We start from the raw sequence: 16,954 nt of genomic DNA, 5'->3' as shown, positions 1-16,954 counted from the left end.
TGTATCTTAAGCCCCATAAGCCACTATTATCAGTTTGCAACATCAGTATTTATTTAGACTTACTTGATTCTTCTTCTTGTATTGTCATACTTCCACCTGAGAATTTTTTTTTGCTCAAATAATTTCCTTTAGTGCATACTTGTTAGTGAACAGCGTTTTGACCTTTCTGAAAACCTCTTTATTTCATCTTCATTTTTTTTGAAGCCTATCTTGGCATTTTTTTTTCCCTCTTCAAAGACATCTTTGTTGTACTCCCGGTTCCATTATTTCTGTTAAAGTCATCTGACAGTTCTCTTGTTCTTTTGAAGGTAATTTTTTCTTTTTTTCGGCCAGCAAATGTCTTAAGGTCAGGCTGTCTTGATCTGGTCTAGCCTGGCAATTAGACTCTGGGATTATCCTGTTTCTGGTTTGTCCTGAGACTTGGGGTATAACCTTCACAGATGGGGAATAGCCTTTCTCAGGGTCTCAACCAAAAGACTGAGGTATCTACCAGGGCCCGTCTGTCTTGGCAAGTTGTGAACCTCATAGCATTGCGACCCTGCCAGAATGTCTGCTCAGTTCTATAGTTTCCCAGTTGGTTGCTTTTTGCTTGTTTTTCCTCATTATGCCTTATGTACACTCAGTTTAGGGGTTAGCATGCTCCTCAAGGTAAATTATATGAAAAATTTTAGATTCAGTTTTCATTCTCTCTGGGACCTGGGACTGACATGTTTAGACTTAAGGCTGCTACCTTGTTTCCTGTCTTGCAATCAGCAGATGCTTTTGGGGAGAAAAGTGAGGTTGTTAACAGAGGGCTTGGCTCAGGGCATTTCCATTTTCTCCTTTAGCACCTCAAGTCCTACCTGCCTTGGTTGCTCTCAGGTGCTGTCAGTCTTTTTGTTTTGTTTTGTATTTATTCATGCTTTTATAGTTGCTATTCTAGACCAAAGGGTTAATCTGATACAAGCAGCTTCTTAGTCTTGTAAGTTTAGCAGCTGATAGAAATTATTGCCTAGCTCCGTTATTTCATCAGGGTTTGCAAAATTGTGATATTTTAATTGTATTATTTCTTCATTAGTTTAAATAATTTCATATCAAACAGCTTTCACATGAACTGTGTGACTATCTGAGGTACAGTTCTTACAGGAAAGCCAGAATATTAGAATGTATGCTTTACTCCCTTTATCTGCTTTAACACCAGTGAGTTGGTTCCCTAGTATTTTCTGAAGGTAAGCAGTGTTTGTTTTTTGGTTGGGGGTGGGGGTTGTGTGTACTAAAAATGAACTAAATGTACTAAAAAAATTTTAGTAATTAATGATGAATTAATGATACTTAACTCAGATTTAAACATCTTTTTATGTCCTTGAATCAATAAAAATTTTTATATTTAATATTCATCTTGTGTCATCCCAAACTTCGCTAGTAGTTGCTTCAAGTTAATATCTCGATTCTGTAGATACATTTTAGTAATCTTTGGTGAACTTTTTGCTTTCTGGTGTTCTAAGTTTATCTTATATATTTCCAGTTCTTATAAAATCCTTCTAGCAGGATCCGGTATATAAAGACCATAGTCTGAGTGCTAATGGGCATGGTCATTGTGTTAAGCTTTACAGTGGACAGGCCTTTTTAAAAGAGTTCAGCTGATAATTACAAATTAAATTTAGGATTACAAGGTTTTTATTAAGCCTCATTTAAAAAATATGTGTCTCTTTTCTCTTCTGCCAAACATTAATTCCTAAAGACTTTTGTTTCATCTGTAAGTCAGTATATCTAAAATAGTTTCAGGCTAATACCAATATTATTACTGACAATATGATTACTTATAAAAGTTTAAGATTCCTTTGCATTTCTCTTTTTTTCCTTAGACATCCCAGAAAAGATGTGGGAATCACATTCCTTCAAAGGCATTTCCTTTGAAATAATTCCTTTGTCGTTAAGTCGTCAACTTGATATATATTTGGGCTTGTTTCATTTTGCTCTTTTGTATAACTGCATTCTGTTTCCCATAATTCCCTATAGATATGGCCTATTTCTTATTTAAAGACTGTTTTTTTAGAGCAGTTTTAGGTTAACCTCAACAATGAGAGGAAGATACAGAGATTTGCCATATACCTGTTGTCCCCATGCAGCCTCTGCCATTATCAACTCTCTCGCTAGAATGGTGGTGCATTTGCTACGATGGATGAACCTATGTTGATGCATCCTTATCACCCAAAGTCTATTACTTTAGGGTTCACTCTTGGTGTGGTACATCCCATTAATTTGGACAAATTTATAAAAACATGTATCTACTGTTACAGTATTTCACAGTATATTCACTGCCCTGAAAATCCTTGGTGTTTTGCCTATTTATTTATTCATCTCCCCTGACAGCCGCTGATCTTTTTACTGTCTCCATAGTGTCGTCTTTTCAGAATGTCATATAGTTGGAACCATACAGTATGTAGCCTTTTCGTATTGGTTGCTTTCACTTAATATTATGCATTTAAGGTTCCTCCATGTCTTTTCATGGAGTGATAGCTCATTTCATTTTAGCACTGAATAATATTCCATTGTCTGGATGTACCACAGTTTATTTTTCTATTCACTTTGAAGGACATCTTGATGGCCTTCAAGTTTTGGCGATTATGAATAAAGCTGCAATAAACATCCTTTTGCAGATCTTTGTATAGACATATGTTTTCAACTCTTTTCGGTAAATACCAAGGAACATGATTGTTGGGCCAGGTATTAAAAGTATGTTTGGTTTTAAGAGACTGCTATACTATCTTCCAAAATGGCAGTATCGTTTTGCATTTCCACCAGCAATGAAGGACAGTTCCTGTGGCTCCACATCCTTGCCAGCATTTGGTGTTGTCGCTGTTCTGGATTTTGGCCATCTAATAAGTGTGAAGTGACATATCATTATTTTAATTAACTTTTCCCTGTTGACATATGATGTGGATCATCTTTAAATTTTTTTTTTTTTTTGAGACAGGGTCTTGCTCTGTCACCCAGGCTAGAGTGCAGTGTAGCATGATCATGGCCCTCTGCAGCCTCAGACTCCTGGGCTGAAATGATCCTGCTGCTTCAGCCTCTCAGGTAGCTGGGACTATAGGCGCATGCCACCCTGCCCAGCTAACTTTTGTATTCTTTTGTAGAGACAGGGTTTCGCCATTTTGCCCAAGTTGGTATGGTATTTTTTCATATGCTTATTTTTTATCTACATATCCTCTTTGGAGAGGTGTCTGTTAAGATCTTTGACCTCCTTCCCCCTTTTAAAATTGGGTGTTTCTGTTCTTATTATTGAATTTTAAGAGTTCTTTGTATATTTTGGAGAACAGTCCTTTATCAGATTTTTTTGCAAATATTTTTCTCCCATTCTGTGGCTTATCTTCTGATTCTTTTGATAGTGTGTTTCACAGATCAGAAACATTTAATTTTAATGAAGTCCAGCTTATCAATTCTTCCCTTTATGGATCGTAACTTTGTCATATCTAAAACCAATTGACTTGTATTTTTTGGTTTGTCTGTCCCCCCTCCTTTTTTCTTTCACTGTAAACACACACATGGGTGGGCATGAATATGCATATATAATGTATAGCCCCCTGATAAATGGTACCAAACTATCTGTACTATTCCGCCACTTGCCTCTTTCCTTAACAGTGTATCCTAGACATCACTCCACAGCAATATATGGATAGTTTCTTCGTTCCTTTTTTACAGTTACATTATAATTAATGTGGCTGTGTAATCGTTCATACTGCAAGTCCCTACTGATGGACATTTAGGTTGATTTTGATCATTTTTTGCTTTATAAATAATGCCATATGTTTGTGTGTGTGTATATATGTGTGTGTGTTTAAAACCAGAGTAATGTTGGAATAAAGTAGATTTATTAGTTCAAAGAGTAAATGCATGTATATTTTTCTCCAAGATTTTATAATGAAATTTCAAACATATGGTAAATTGAAAGACTTTTACAATAAATACCTTATAACAAACACCTAGATACTACCTAACGATAGCATCCATTTACTTGCTTTCATCCATCCCTTCTAACTCTGTATTAACCCATTTTAGTTTTGATGGATTTCAGGGTAAATTGCAGATATCTGTATTCTCTCTAAATACTTCACACATATTACTAATGAGAATTTAATATTTGTACAGATTTCTTTCTTTTGGTATAAAATTTGTATACAATGAAATATGAAAATTTTAAGTATACAGTTGACTTTGATGAATGTGTATATCTCAGTAATCTAAAGCCCTAATGAGATGTGGAATACTAATCAGCCCAGCAAGTTCTCTTAAGCCTCTTCTTAGTTAATCCTTGACCCCGCATTTTTAGAGGTAATCACTGTTCGTGTCGTGCTTTGTTTGACATTGATTTACAAGGGATTTTGAATGTGTTTTAAAGTGATGTGTTGAATTCATATCCCAAGGGACAATAGAGAAAAATTATTGTTTTTTTAGTGTATGTGTGTAGGAAATTTGCTTGAGAGATGTGCCACTATTAAAACTTGTTTCCTTTTTTGGTCTGGATTTCAGTTACCTACATGACATATTTTAATGTCTTTCTTTTCCTTAATTCCACAAGCACCCCTGCCACTTTGGAACAGAACTACATAGTCTGTGAGCTGCAGCAAAAAATAAGTGTGCTGTATTCCTTTTTGAGAAGCCATCTGAAGAAGAAGAGCATTGTATTTTTTTCCAGTTGCAAAGAGGTATTGGCTGTTTAGTTTTCTTTCTGAACGTATGTTGAATGTCCCTTTTGAAATGGCAAATCAATTAGACAAATTATTGTATTGTACGAGAAGTACAGTGCTAGGTGTGGTGAGGGATCTTTAGTGTCCTTGTGGTAAAGGAATCTGTGGTTGAGACTTTCAACTCCACAACGGCAGAAACTGTGTCTTTTCTTAGGCATTCTGTTAAGTGCTAACAATACTGGAAATGTAGTCCTCAATAAATATTAGTAGAATGAATAATTGTTAGCCAGGCTAAGCAGAGGTCTTTATAATCTGATACCTCCCTTACCCTCCAGGAATATGGGAATGAATATATCATTTATTTCCATGCCTTACATCTTTGTTTTTGCTGATCTGTCTGGAATGGCCTCCCTGCATCCCTTCACCTAAATCTGGGGAAATACTTATTTTGAGGCTAAGTTCAAATGTCATACCTGAAAGTCCCTTTCTGACACTCCCTTTTGAAAGAATCAGTTGCTCCCTCCCCTAACCTTCTGAAGTGTTTTGTTTGTATCTTAGTTAATAAACACTTCTTGCTTGAACACTAGCCCTGTGCTAGGAATAAAGAATGAGGATTTCAGAGATGTCTAAGAGAACTTTGTCGCCTCTCTTGAGGAGAAGGGACCACCATCTTTGTGCATGCGTGCGTGCGTGTGCCACTTCTCCTGTACTATATTTCAGATTCCAGATGACTTCTAGGGAATGTAGTAGATCAATTCTAAATTTACAGCTTTTGCAATAATTTTCCATAATAAATATGTAGATGAGTTTCTCTCTAGCTTATGGGAAATTAAGTGGTGATCTGATGCTGTTGTCTACAGAACCTTATTTTAACATGTAAAGGATGACTTTAGCCTTGGTGCGGTGGCTCACGCCTGTAATCCCAGCACTTTAAGAGGCTGAGGTGGAAGGATTGCTTGAGTCTAGAAGTTGAAGACTAGCCTGGGCAAGATGGCAAGACCCTGTCTTAAAAAAAAAACAAAACTTCAGTTTTTTAAGGACCTATCTTAGATTTTCAAAGCTTTCCAGATCCCGGGAGCATTCCTCAAGGCAACTTGGAAGTGTGTCCTGAGCAGTAGCCAACCACAAAACCATAAACTTCACATCTCTTAAAGAAGACTTAGTTGGTTTTTGTATCTAGATACTAGGAAATGATTCTGAAAGTTCTATTTAAAGTTCTGTTTAAAGTTTCTACTCTTTAGGAGATGGCATCAAAGGTGGCCTTGGCATAGTTGCCCACGGTGGCACTGCAGCCCCTGGTCGAGGTATAGCAATTGTCAATACCCACCATCAGAAGTGGCTTCTTGGGCATGGGGCCACGATGATGCCAGTGCCTCCTGAGGTGGGGACAAGGCTCACCAGTATAGAGCCACAGAGGTCTGTCACTTTGCAAGGGCTGGTGGGCTTGCTGATTTTGTTCCTCCAGTAACCTCTCGGCACAAGGACAGTGGAGAGCTTGGCCAGGATGATGGCCTCTCAAATGGCAGTGGCTACCTCCTTGGAGCACCTGATACCCATATCAATGTGGCCATTGTAGTCCCCAATGGCAACATGCCTTGAACCCAGTGCGTTGGCCAGTGTGGGCCGCTTTTGCGCCATATAATCTTTGAAACCTCATTCTTGAGAGATGCCCCCAGGAAAATGTCAATGACCTGAGACTCCTTGATGGGCAGGAGAAGAGAGAGATCTCCTCCAGGGACTTGGTCTTCATGTCCTTGACCAGGCAGCACAGCTTAGTGACTGGCATCCCTTCCTTGGCTTTGCCAGTGGCCTTGGTTGCAGGTGCTGTTGCTGAAGCCTCTGCCGAGGCCTCTGTGGTTTCCCATTCCCGGTCCTGTGGACCCTTCTGCTGCACCAGCATCATCTGCCATTTGGTGTCTTCTTGGAGAAGCTGTTTTTACATCTTTACAAAAGAAAGGCCTAAGTCTAGCTGTCTCTAATCCTTGCCTGATACTGTCCCAGAATCAGAACCTCCCGGGCAAGTAGCAAATTGCATTTGAGAAAGTAAATGACTAGTGATTGGGTAACAAGTCATTTTGCAGTTCACTTGGTTTCCCATTCTTTACTTTCAGCAAAACTGAAGAGAGACCTTATCTTTCTCTTTAACTGAGCGAATAGATCACCAAAAATTATTTGGAATAATGCATTATGAGTTTTGGCCTGTTTTATAGGAGCTCAGAATTAAACTTCCTTTGAGTTTTATTTATGTGAACAGATTTTAACCCCCATGTTAGAGAAAATAAAATAATGTTGAACTGTTTTCAGTCTAGCAATCCATAGTATCTGTTTATGGGTATATAAAGAGAACCAAAACAATTAACTCTATATAGTCCCACACATTGAAATATATTTACATTGTTTTTATTTATGTCTAACAGTTTTTTAAATCAAATCCCAACATATTTCTTGGTTTGATCAGTTCTGTACTATTGATTATTTTAATAATTGCTGAGTCTGAGAGGAAAGTTCAGTCAGCCTATGGCCACAGGAAATTAAAATAAGCTTTTTCTTTTGTAGGAAATGAGGTATGATAACATGATCAATAAAAGGCTTTCAAGCTTCAAACTTAAGATGCAATTCTGTGACGTTAGGGAATAGAAATGTGAATTAAAGGAGGGAAGGAAATCAAATTTCTTAAAATTAAAGAAGAGTTCACATTTTTTACTTGGTTGGAATTGGGTATCACATTGCTCTGCTGATGAGAATCTGTGGGATACATTCATAAGAGATAAGTGTTTATTTTAAAACATCAGTATTTACCAGAAATTGTGTTCTTTGCTATGATTGAAATTTTGAAAGATTTCAGATACCAATACAAAAATATAAGAAGAGCATTTTTTTGAAAATCAAAGGAAATACATGAGCAAAAATCTTTGCAGACCACAACTCTAAACTACATTTCTCTTTCTCTGCTCTATATTTGAACGTTTTTTTAATTGGTAAAATTCGTGCTGCTTAATACATTTTTGCTGTCCGTCTTCTAAGCTTTATTGCTGTCATCTGCCATAAGCAAACTTATTCTTCTGTTGATGCCCCAGGTCCAATATCTGTACCGAGTGTTTTGCCGGCTGCGTCCTGGTATTTCTATCCTTGCCCTCCATGGTCGACAGCAGCAAATGAGAAGAATGGAAGTCTATAATGAGTTTGTCCGTAAGAGAGCTGCGGTACTCTTTGCTACTGATATTGCAGCCAGGGGGTTGGGTAAGAAAACTTCCTACCATGAAATTTCTGTGATCATGGGAAATGTAATTTGCTTATAAAGTATATTTTGGGAAATCTGATAGACTCAAATACTTGAGTTTCTTTTCTTATTTTGTAAGAGAAAAGTAAGTAGTAAATTGGTAGCAATTGACTAACATTAAGGATGTATCAGTGAAGATTTCCATAGTATTTGTATCTTTTTTACTCTTACTGTTTCATGATAATCACACCATAGAATACTGAGGAACCTACAAAATCGAAGAGATTAAAAGTTTAAAGATATGAAAACAATTCCCGTTTCTTTGAAAATTGGAAACTTGTTTATAGATACTGAACTCATTCAACAAGAAAAATCAGTGAAATCCATGTTTTCACCATTCTAATTTTTATCTGATAAATCACTACATTTAATGCATTTAAATTTATTTTCAAAAAGCTGCTTTGTTGATTATACAACTCCTGGCTTTGTGGGAATGGATGGGGATGGACGTAATTAGAGAGGGAAACTAGACATAGGAACAAAGCGTGAGAATAAATAGGTGATAATTCGCATCCTTCAGTCACTTAATTTTATTGTATTGTTAATTATAGCAAATTTGAAGCATACACAAAAGCTGAATATGTTTAATCTACGCTCATATACCCAACTTTAACAATTATCTTTTTCATAATCCTCCTCCTGTCCCTCTTGGAGTTCTCTAAAGCGTATGTCAGATGTCATGTTTATTAGTTTAGGCTGGAGTACAGTAGCATGATCATAGCTCACTGCAACCTTGATCTACCAGGCTCAAGTGGTACTCCCACCTCAGCTTCTCCAGCAGCTGGGACTACAGGCATGTACCACCATGCCTGATTAGTTTTTATTTTACTTTATTTTTTATTGTACTTTAAGTTCTGGGGTATATGTACAGAACGTGCAGGTTTGTTACATAGGTATACATGTGCCATGGTGGTTTGCTGCATCCATTAACCCATCATCTACATTAGGTATTTCTCCTAATACTGTCCCTCCTCTAATCTCCTACTTCCCGACAGGCCCTGATATGTGATGTTCCTCTCCCTGTGTCCATTGTTCAGCTCCCACTTATGAGTGAGAACGTGCGGTGTTTGGGTTTCTGTTCCTGTTAGTTTGCTGAGAATGATGGTTTCCAGCTTTGTCCATGTCCCCATGAGAAGTCATGCTTTCAGGTTATTAAATATTAGGGTATTTCACTATTTGTCCGACACAAAGCAATCTGTCTCTTCTGTGTCAAATACGAAGTAATCTACATATTCAAACAGTCATTAATTTTAGTTCATTTTGTCAAGAGAAATGTTTACTATCTCTTGGTTCATGCAATTAATTTTACTTTTAATAGAGTTCATAGATGATATCCATCAGTTTGATGTGATGAAAAGTCCTGGCAAGCAATATTGTAAAATAAAAATAGTGCAGCAGGGCAGATCTTGTAACCAGTTTCTTAACTTCACATCCCTTCTCTATAGATTTCCCAGCCGTGAATTGGGTTCTTCAGTTTGATTGTCCTGAGGATGCCAACACATATATTCACAGAGCAGGTAGAACTGCCAGGTAGGTGTACTGACTAATTTCTTTTCTTTTGCTGCTATCTAAATAACAAAACTGCTTTCCCAACTGCAGATAAACGAAGAAAGCAGTTCAGGTAAGTAAGTGCTGATTTGGCATTTCATGGTGTGAGTTGATAGCAACTTGACAGCTACTGTAAATCTTAATGACTAAGACTTGATTAGTGCTGCAAAAAATCCATAAAAATCTTATTTTAGTTTGTTTTAACTTTCTTGTACTTTACGTTTCAGCAAAACTGCTCACTGAAAGTCATCTCATTGAATCCTAATGACCTGTCATTTAGGTCTAGGACTGCAGTAGTCTTCACTTATCCTCAGGGGTTGTGTTCCAAGGTCCCAGTGTATGCCTGAAAACTCAGTACCAAGCCCAATATATGCTATGTTTTTTCAATCTAGTAACTGAGACAGTTAAGTAACTAACACAAGCAGGGTCTTGAGCGTGCATATGCTGGACAAAGGGATGATTCACATCGTAGGCAGGACATAGTGGATGGTGTGACATTTTATCAGGCTACTCAGAAGGGTGAGCAATTTAAAACTTATGAATTGTTTATTTCTTGAATTTTCCATTTAATATTTTTTGGGCCTGGTTAACTGTGGGTAACTGAAACCATAGAAAGCAAAACCACAGATACGGGGTCGGGGGGGACTACTTATTGTATTATTAAATCCCTATTTTCAGATGAGGAAACTGGATCTTTGAGCAGTTAAACCATTTGTTCAAAGATCCACAGAGCCGGAATTTGAACCCAGGCAGTCTGGCTCATCTAGTCTAGATCTTGTGCTCTTACCTTCTAAAGTATAGGCTAATAAGAGGCTAAGTGATTTGGAATCATAGATACCTCTTTTTCCTTTCTTCCTAGTTCTGGAAATAGAGACATTGCTGAAGACCACTCCCTCTCTCTCCTCTTTCCTATACTCCCTACTCTCCCCCAAAATATCCTATGTTTGCTCAAGAGGTATGACGAACTGTCTAGAAAAGAACTTAGTAGGCTGGGCACTGTGGCTCACACCTGTAATCCCAGCCCTTTGGGAGGCCGAGGTGGGTGGATCACGAAGTTAGGAGTTCAAGACTAGCCTGAGAAACATGGTGAAACCCTGTCTCTACTAAAAATGCAAAAAAATCAGCCAGGAGTGGTTGTGCGTGCCTGTAGTCCCAGCTACTTGGGAGACTGAGGCAGGAGAATCACTTGAACCCAGGAGGCGGAGGTTGCAGTGAGCTGAGATCGCACCACTGCATTCCAGGCTGGGCGACACAGTGATGCTCTGTCTCAAAAACAACAAAACATAGTAAAGTCAGTCATTTGGAATTAAGTAGCATAGAAAGGGATCTGAATGAATCAAAAAGGATTACACAATCTATCATTGCTATTAAGCTGTAGCAGCGAAGCTGGGAGGTATATGTTCTTGGTAGAATTGTAAATGGTTAACATTTTTCTAGATAACATATGGTAACACTTATCAACAACCTTAGAGTTGTTCTTTTTGTCTTAGTAATTCCACATCCAGAAATGGATCTTAAGAAAATAGAGAGATGAATAAAGCTTCAATATACGTTTGTCTTGTTGATGTTTGTAGTGTTTAAGAATTGGAATTTACTTTACTATGCTCTTTAGATTATGATTAATTGTGGTTAGCCACAGATGGACTGTTTCTTCAGTTTTACATTTTTGTTCTGTTTTCTTATCAAAACTGGATGATTGGGTGTTTATCATATGGATTCCAGGATTGGTCTAACTGGACCAATGGTTGCTTCCAATTTCAAGCCACAAACTCTTCTCAAAACTTTCCCGGGAATGTCAGGATCTTTAGGCCCTAGCACAGACTGTCCTGTCTGGCAGGGTTGCTTTACCACCTGCCCTGTGCCCACTTCGGCAAGTGGCCCCAAGTATGAAAGTGTACTCTATCCCTTGTTTACCTAGGAAGTCCCCTTGGAGTTTAGTTCTTGTAGATTTCTATGCATTTATATTTTTTGGGTAGCTTTGAATAAAAATTTTTTTTGTTTGTTTTTATGTGGTCACGTTTTGTTTCAGCTGAGGTGAAGGTTTTTTTGTCTTTTTATAGCCTAGCAAGAAATAGATCTTTTAAAAATTCTATTTAATTTTCATAAGATGTTTGAATGTTTGAGTATTTTTTTTTTGATTGATTCATGTTTATCCTGTGGGCCATCTTTAAACATGGTTTATAATAAAAATGCACTCAAATTAAATGTGCTTCTTTTCACTAGCATAAAAGAAGGGAGAGAACAGTGTAATAGTGAAAGACTATTTAAAAATAGGTTTTTTTTTTTTTTTGGTACTTTAGGTTCTAGGGTACATGTGCACAACGTGCAGGTTTGTTACATATGTATACATGTGCCATGTTGGTGTGGTGCACCCATTAACTCGTCATTTACATTAGGTATATCTCCTAATGTTATCCCTCCCCCCTCCCCCCTCCCCACAACAGGCCCCAGTGTGTAATGCTCCCCTTCCTGTGTCCAAGTGATCTCATTGTTCAATTCCCACCTATGAGTGAGAACATGCGGTGTTTGGTTTTCTGTTCTTGCGATAGTTTGCTGAGAAAAATAGGATTTATGTATTAGCGGGTTCAAAAGTAAGTCTTAATTGCAATTGATGATATAGTTTTAAACAAGCAGTACGGTTAGGATTGGATTTTGTATATGATGTCATTGTACATTTGGACAAACTTGCTTTTAGAATTTTTTTTCTTATTGGAACTAAGTAAAATGGGACATGGGTAGAATAGTTGCCTGTTCTCTTCTCCATTTTTATGAGGGGGTAGTTGGTGCCTCATTGGTCTTTAATGTGTTAAGTACATGATTTTTGTTTTGTTTTTTTTGAGATAGTCTCACTCTGTCACCCAGGCTGGAGTGCAGTGGTGCGATCTCAGCTCACTGCAACCTCCGCCTCCAGGGTTCAAGTGATTCTCCTGCCTCAGCCTCCTCCCAAGTAGCTGGGACTATAGGCACCCGCCACCACACCTGCCTAATTTTTGTATTTTTGGTGCAGATGGCGTTTCACCATGTTGGCCAGGTTGGTCTTGAACTCCTGACCTCAAGTGATCTGCCCGCCTCAGCCTCCCAAAGTGTTGGGATTACAGGTGTAAGCCACTGTGCCTGGCGAGTACATGTTTTGATTGTCATTCATAGTGAGTATTTTGGGAAGTCATCAGTGGTGGTCGATGGAATGACCTTCTCCATGGTGTAATTCTCCTCAGTAAATGTGTAGTTGTGTAAATTGGTACATGTACCTGTGCACATGTCTGCATTCTGTGCTCCTGTGGGCCTCTGGATAGGCAAGGTTGGGTATGGTGTCTCACAAGTGCATTGGGCCAGGGGTGTGGGAGCTTTTTATTTTTATTTTTTCTTTTCCTTTTTGATATCTTTAATATAATGTATTCTTTAATGTGATTATTTTGATATGTATTACATACTTTTTAGATGTCCCAGTGGTATTGTTGGGGACAGGGCAGGCTGATTCCTAAATAGAATACATTTAGCAGTAAAATTCTCCTTATATGAAGATTATTGGACATGTCAGTATAAATCAGGAAAAGATTCTAGAGGGGGGAATATTTCAAGGTTCTTGGTTCCTAGAGAAGTTGTTGAAAATTTTATGTAGTTGAACATGCCGTGGTGAACATTAAATTGGGTCTTAATGACTGTGGAGATGAAGAGGAGTTAGAACAACATCACATTGTGTCTGAAGAGAGAGAATACTAATCTGAAAAAAATGTTTTAATGTAATTTTTAACATGGTCATTAACTTTTAAAGCACAAGCCTGTTTGACCTTCTGTAGCCAATTAAAAATATTTTTACTTGACTATTTTAGATGTATAGTTAGTGGAAAGGTTTAGCATATATAATGCTTTTTTTTTTTTTCCTGGCAGTTTAAAAGTTGCCAATAATGGGCTTAAAGATAATTAGAAAGTTTTGTGGGCCATGAGACTGAATAATTGAATTGAATAAAGGCTGAATTAAAATTTGAATCTAATTAAAATCCTGTGTATTCGGCTGTAATTAAAACCAAGTTGCCAGATAGTGTTTGCTTTTGGAATTGAACTATAATATATCGACATAGGAAAACAAAATCGTTAGCAAAATAGCTAAGATTTGGGGAATCTTTTTTTTTTTTCTTCTTATTTTAGCTAAAAAAGTGATTTGGGTACTTTTGCCTTGAAGTACCTAATTCTGTATTAATTAATTTTACCTTTCTAAATTCCTTTTGATCTGTAGCAGTGGAAAAATTTCCCTGCATTTTCCTTAACCATCACACCCCTTTTAACAAAATGGTCTCCTTTAGAGATAAGTGAACCCAGGTATATGAATATAGTTTTATAATGCTGTATCCTGTGATACATTCTACCACTTTAAAAAGCAATTCTCTTTAGGGCTTATAGTTTTTTTGGTACAAAACCAAGCTATTCCAGTTTTTATAAAAATGTCCAGTTGAAAGTAGAAAATATTTGGGAATGGAAAATAGACATCAGGTATTCTCAATTAAAAAAAATGTTTTTATTTGGGGAGGGTGGGGAAGGGGTGGGGGTAGAAGATGGGCATTCATATATAACTATTTTTTTTCCCCCAGAATAGTGGAAGATAAAATAATTTCAGCAATATTCTAATTTAGCCTTATTTGCCTGGCTACGTTTTGTGGTGCTCAGAAATTTTGTAACATAAGGAGCAGAATGTGATTCCACTAGGGGACAGCAGAGGCCAAACCTTAGCATTGCACACTCACTGGTAGCGGCTTAGATCTTAGAAAAGAGGAAGATGGCCACTAGTTAAAATCTGTAATAACCTGTGAAGAGTTCATGACTGGTTGTGGGAGAATGCTGGTACTTTATGGAATAGCTAATGATAATTTTTTTTAATAGTGTCTTTAATTGGTTTGTGAATTGAAATAATAAAGGTAAAAAGACAGTTTTCATGAGCATTTACTTTCCAAGGGTTACCATGTGTACCTTAGATATAAGATAGAAGCAATCTTTGTTAGTGAAAATGATTTCTTTCATTCCTTTAGCTTACATTTGTGAAGGTCTACAGTCTGCTCCTCGTAGATAGTGGCTGATGCTTCTTTACATGACCTTCTGCCTTTGATGGTATCTAAGATTTAAAGATTGCATAAAAGGTCACAGCAAATTTATTTTGCATCTGGAAGCAGTGAGGAGCTGGGGGAGAGTATAGCCAGTATGGCTGTAGGAGTAGATAAGGAGGGCTGATATTTCTTAGGAGCCTGTTTCCCAGGCATCCCTTGGGAATATTTCTTAGGAGTCTATTTCCCAGGTACCCCTTGGGAGTAGGGGTGCCCCCACTTTATTCTCCTGTCTAGTCAATACAGCAGGCAGAGTGTTCTTTCTAAAACATTAGTCGGATTATATCACTCCTCTGATGGCATACCATTTCACTCAGAGTGAAAGCCAATGACCCCCTGGGCCTAAACTATTAATCCCTTTCCCTCCAGTTTCCTGGTATTCTCCCTTTGTTCTCTGTGCTCCATACTGGTCTTGCTGTTTCTTGTATGTGCCAGGCATGCTTTTGCCGGTAGGGCCTTTATACTGGTGCTCTGTCTTTTCTGCTGGAATGCATTTTCCTCAAGTATCCACATGCCTGTCTTCCTTACCCTCCCCTACCACTCCTTTTCACCCGGTTCGACATTCCTTTTTCCAAAGTCCTTTATCACCTTCAAATATACTAGAGTATTTACTTAGTATATTTTTACATTGCTTTTCACCTTGATTGTAAGTACCATAAAGGCAGCAATGTTTGTCTAGTGTACTGATGTACCCTAAGTGCTTAGAACAGGACCTGACATGTAGTTAGACATTTGAGATAGTGATTCAGACTCACGAATCAGATCTTACCTAATATGTTAATTATCATAATATGTTAATTTATTGTTGTATAACAAATTGACCCATAGCTTGGTGGCTTAAAGCAGTAACCATTTATTATCGCAATAACCATTTATTATCTTGCAGCTTCTGTGGGTCAGGAACCCAGCCAGTGTGGTTCATCTGGGTCCTCTGGCTCTCAGTCTATCACAAGGCTGTAATGAAGGTGTCACATGGTCGTTTAAGGTTCAACTAGGGTTGCATTCATTCTCAGATTTATTCACATAGTTGTTTCCAGATTCATTTCCTCCTTGGCTGTTGGTCAGAGGCATCTCTCAGTTCCTTTTCATGTGGTCTTCTTCACAGGATAGCCACAGCATGGTAACTGACCTCATCAGAGAGGGCAGATGATAGCTGAGGGAGAGGAAGATAAAGCAGTAATGTCTTTCATGACCTAGACTTGGAAGTCGCAGTCCGTCTTTCATGTAACATCCTGGTGGTTGCATGTCAGTTCTATTCTTTGTTGGGGGACTACACAAGGGTGTCAATACCAGGAGGTGCAGATTTTTGGGAGTTGTTTTATAAGCTGCCTACCACACTCAACATTGAATTTTACCACTGATTACAAGGATAAAAGCAATCCTGAGGTAGAGGTGAAATAGGAAGAGGTGTGAGATCTCCATTATAGCTCCCTGGTTATTTTCTTGCCAAATTAGGGCAAGCTCTGGCCCAGGTTAACATAGAAGGCTCTAAATAATGTGTAGCTTAGATGGGCACTTGCATAGATGGACTATTTGTATACTTGGTTACAAAGCCCACCAGAGAAGCATACTTTCAAATCCATAAATTGTGAACAACCGTGGTACATCCTATTAAAAGCCTCTCACAGGTGAGAACTCTCACGTAGCAAATGTTTGTTTCCCTGGAGATCTGTCATTAATATATTTTCTAGGAGATTTGACCATATCACTTTTATTGGGGTGTAGAGCACGCAGGGCATCCTCTTTCCTACCTCCCACCCCTGTACTACACAGAGAACGAGTAGACTGTGGTTTAGCCTTTTACTTCCCAAACTCAATAAATATTTGCATGAATGAACTCATTTAGCTCATCGAACAATTCATGAAAGAGGTTCTCGTATTAGGAAACTCTTTCTCAGAGACTTTAAGGTAGATTATGTCTACGATTTCTCAGTTTAGTAAGTACCAGGCCTGGGATTTATGCTTAGGTCTTTCTGACTCTAGAACTCATTCTTGCCAGTTGTGCCCTGATCCAGCTGTTTACATCTAATGGATTACATCTAATGGAGCAGCCCTGCTGCTCCCATGCAGGGCTTCTAGAATGTATGAGAGCCAGTTACTGGGAGAAGAAAGGTAGATGTCTTTAAATTTGTTGACATTTGTGGTCATGAAGACAAACTAAGAGTGTATGCGTTTTCTTTCTTTGGACTATGAGAGATAGACATCCTGTCGTTGTTCCATCACTGCCTTTAGAAAGTCAGGAATCTGAGGTTTGAATTTGACTTTGTCACCTAATGACCATGTACCCTTGGACAAGTCTTTAACTTCTCTAAGCCAAGGCTTGTTCTCTGGTAAAATGGGGTTAATCGTATCTCTGTTATTTC

At 38.0% G+C, this 16,954-nt stretch overlaps 1 protein-coding gene across 3 annotated transcripts in view; it reads left to right on the top strand.

Moving 5' to 3' along the window:
* Positions 1 to 16,954, top strand: part of DDX10 (DEAD-box helicase 10) — a 292,818-nt gene that overhangs the window by 18,434 nt on the left and 257,430 nt on the right. For all 3 annotated transcript variants that reach the window (XM_021926516.2, XM_009187219.4, XM_021926517.2), the window contains exons 7-9: positions 4,562 to 4,688; positions 7,748 to 7,910; positions 9,396 to 9,480. In XM_021926516.2, coding sequence (XP_021782208.2) covers positions 4,562 to 4,688; positions 7,748 to 7,910; positions 9,396 to 9,480 — 375 coding nt within the window. The remainder of the gene's footprint in view (positions 1 to 4,561; positions 4,689 to 7,747; positions 7,911 to 9,395; positions 9,481 to 16,954) is intronic.

This window comes from Papio anubis, chromosome 12 (genome assembly GCF_008728515.1).
Source record: "Papio anubis isolate 15944 chromosome 12, Panubis1.0, whole genome shotgun sequence".
Classification (NCBI taxonomy): Eukaryota; Metazoa; Chordata; class Mammalia; order Primates; family Cercopithecidae; genus Papio; species Papio anubis.
This window is presented reverse-complemented; position numbering and strand designations above follow the sequence as displayed.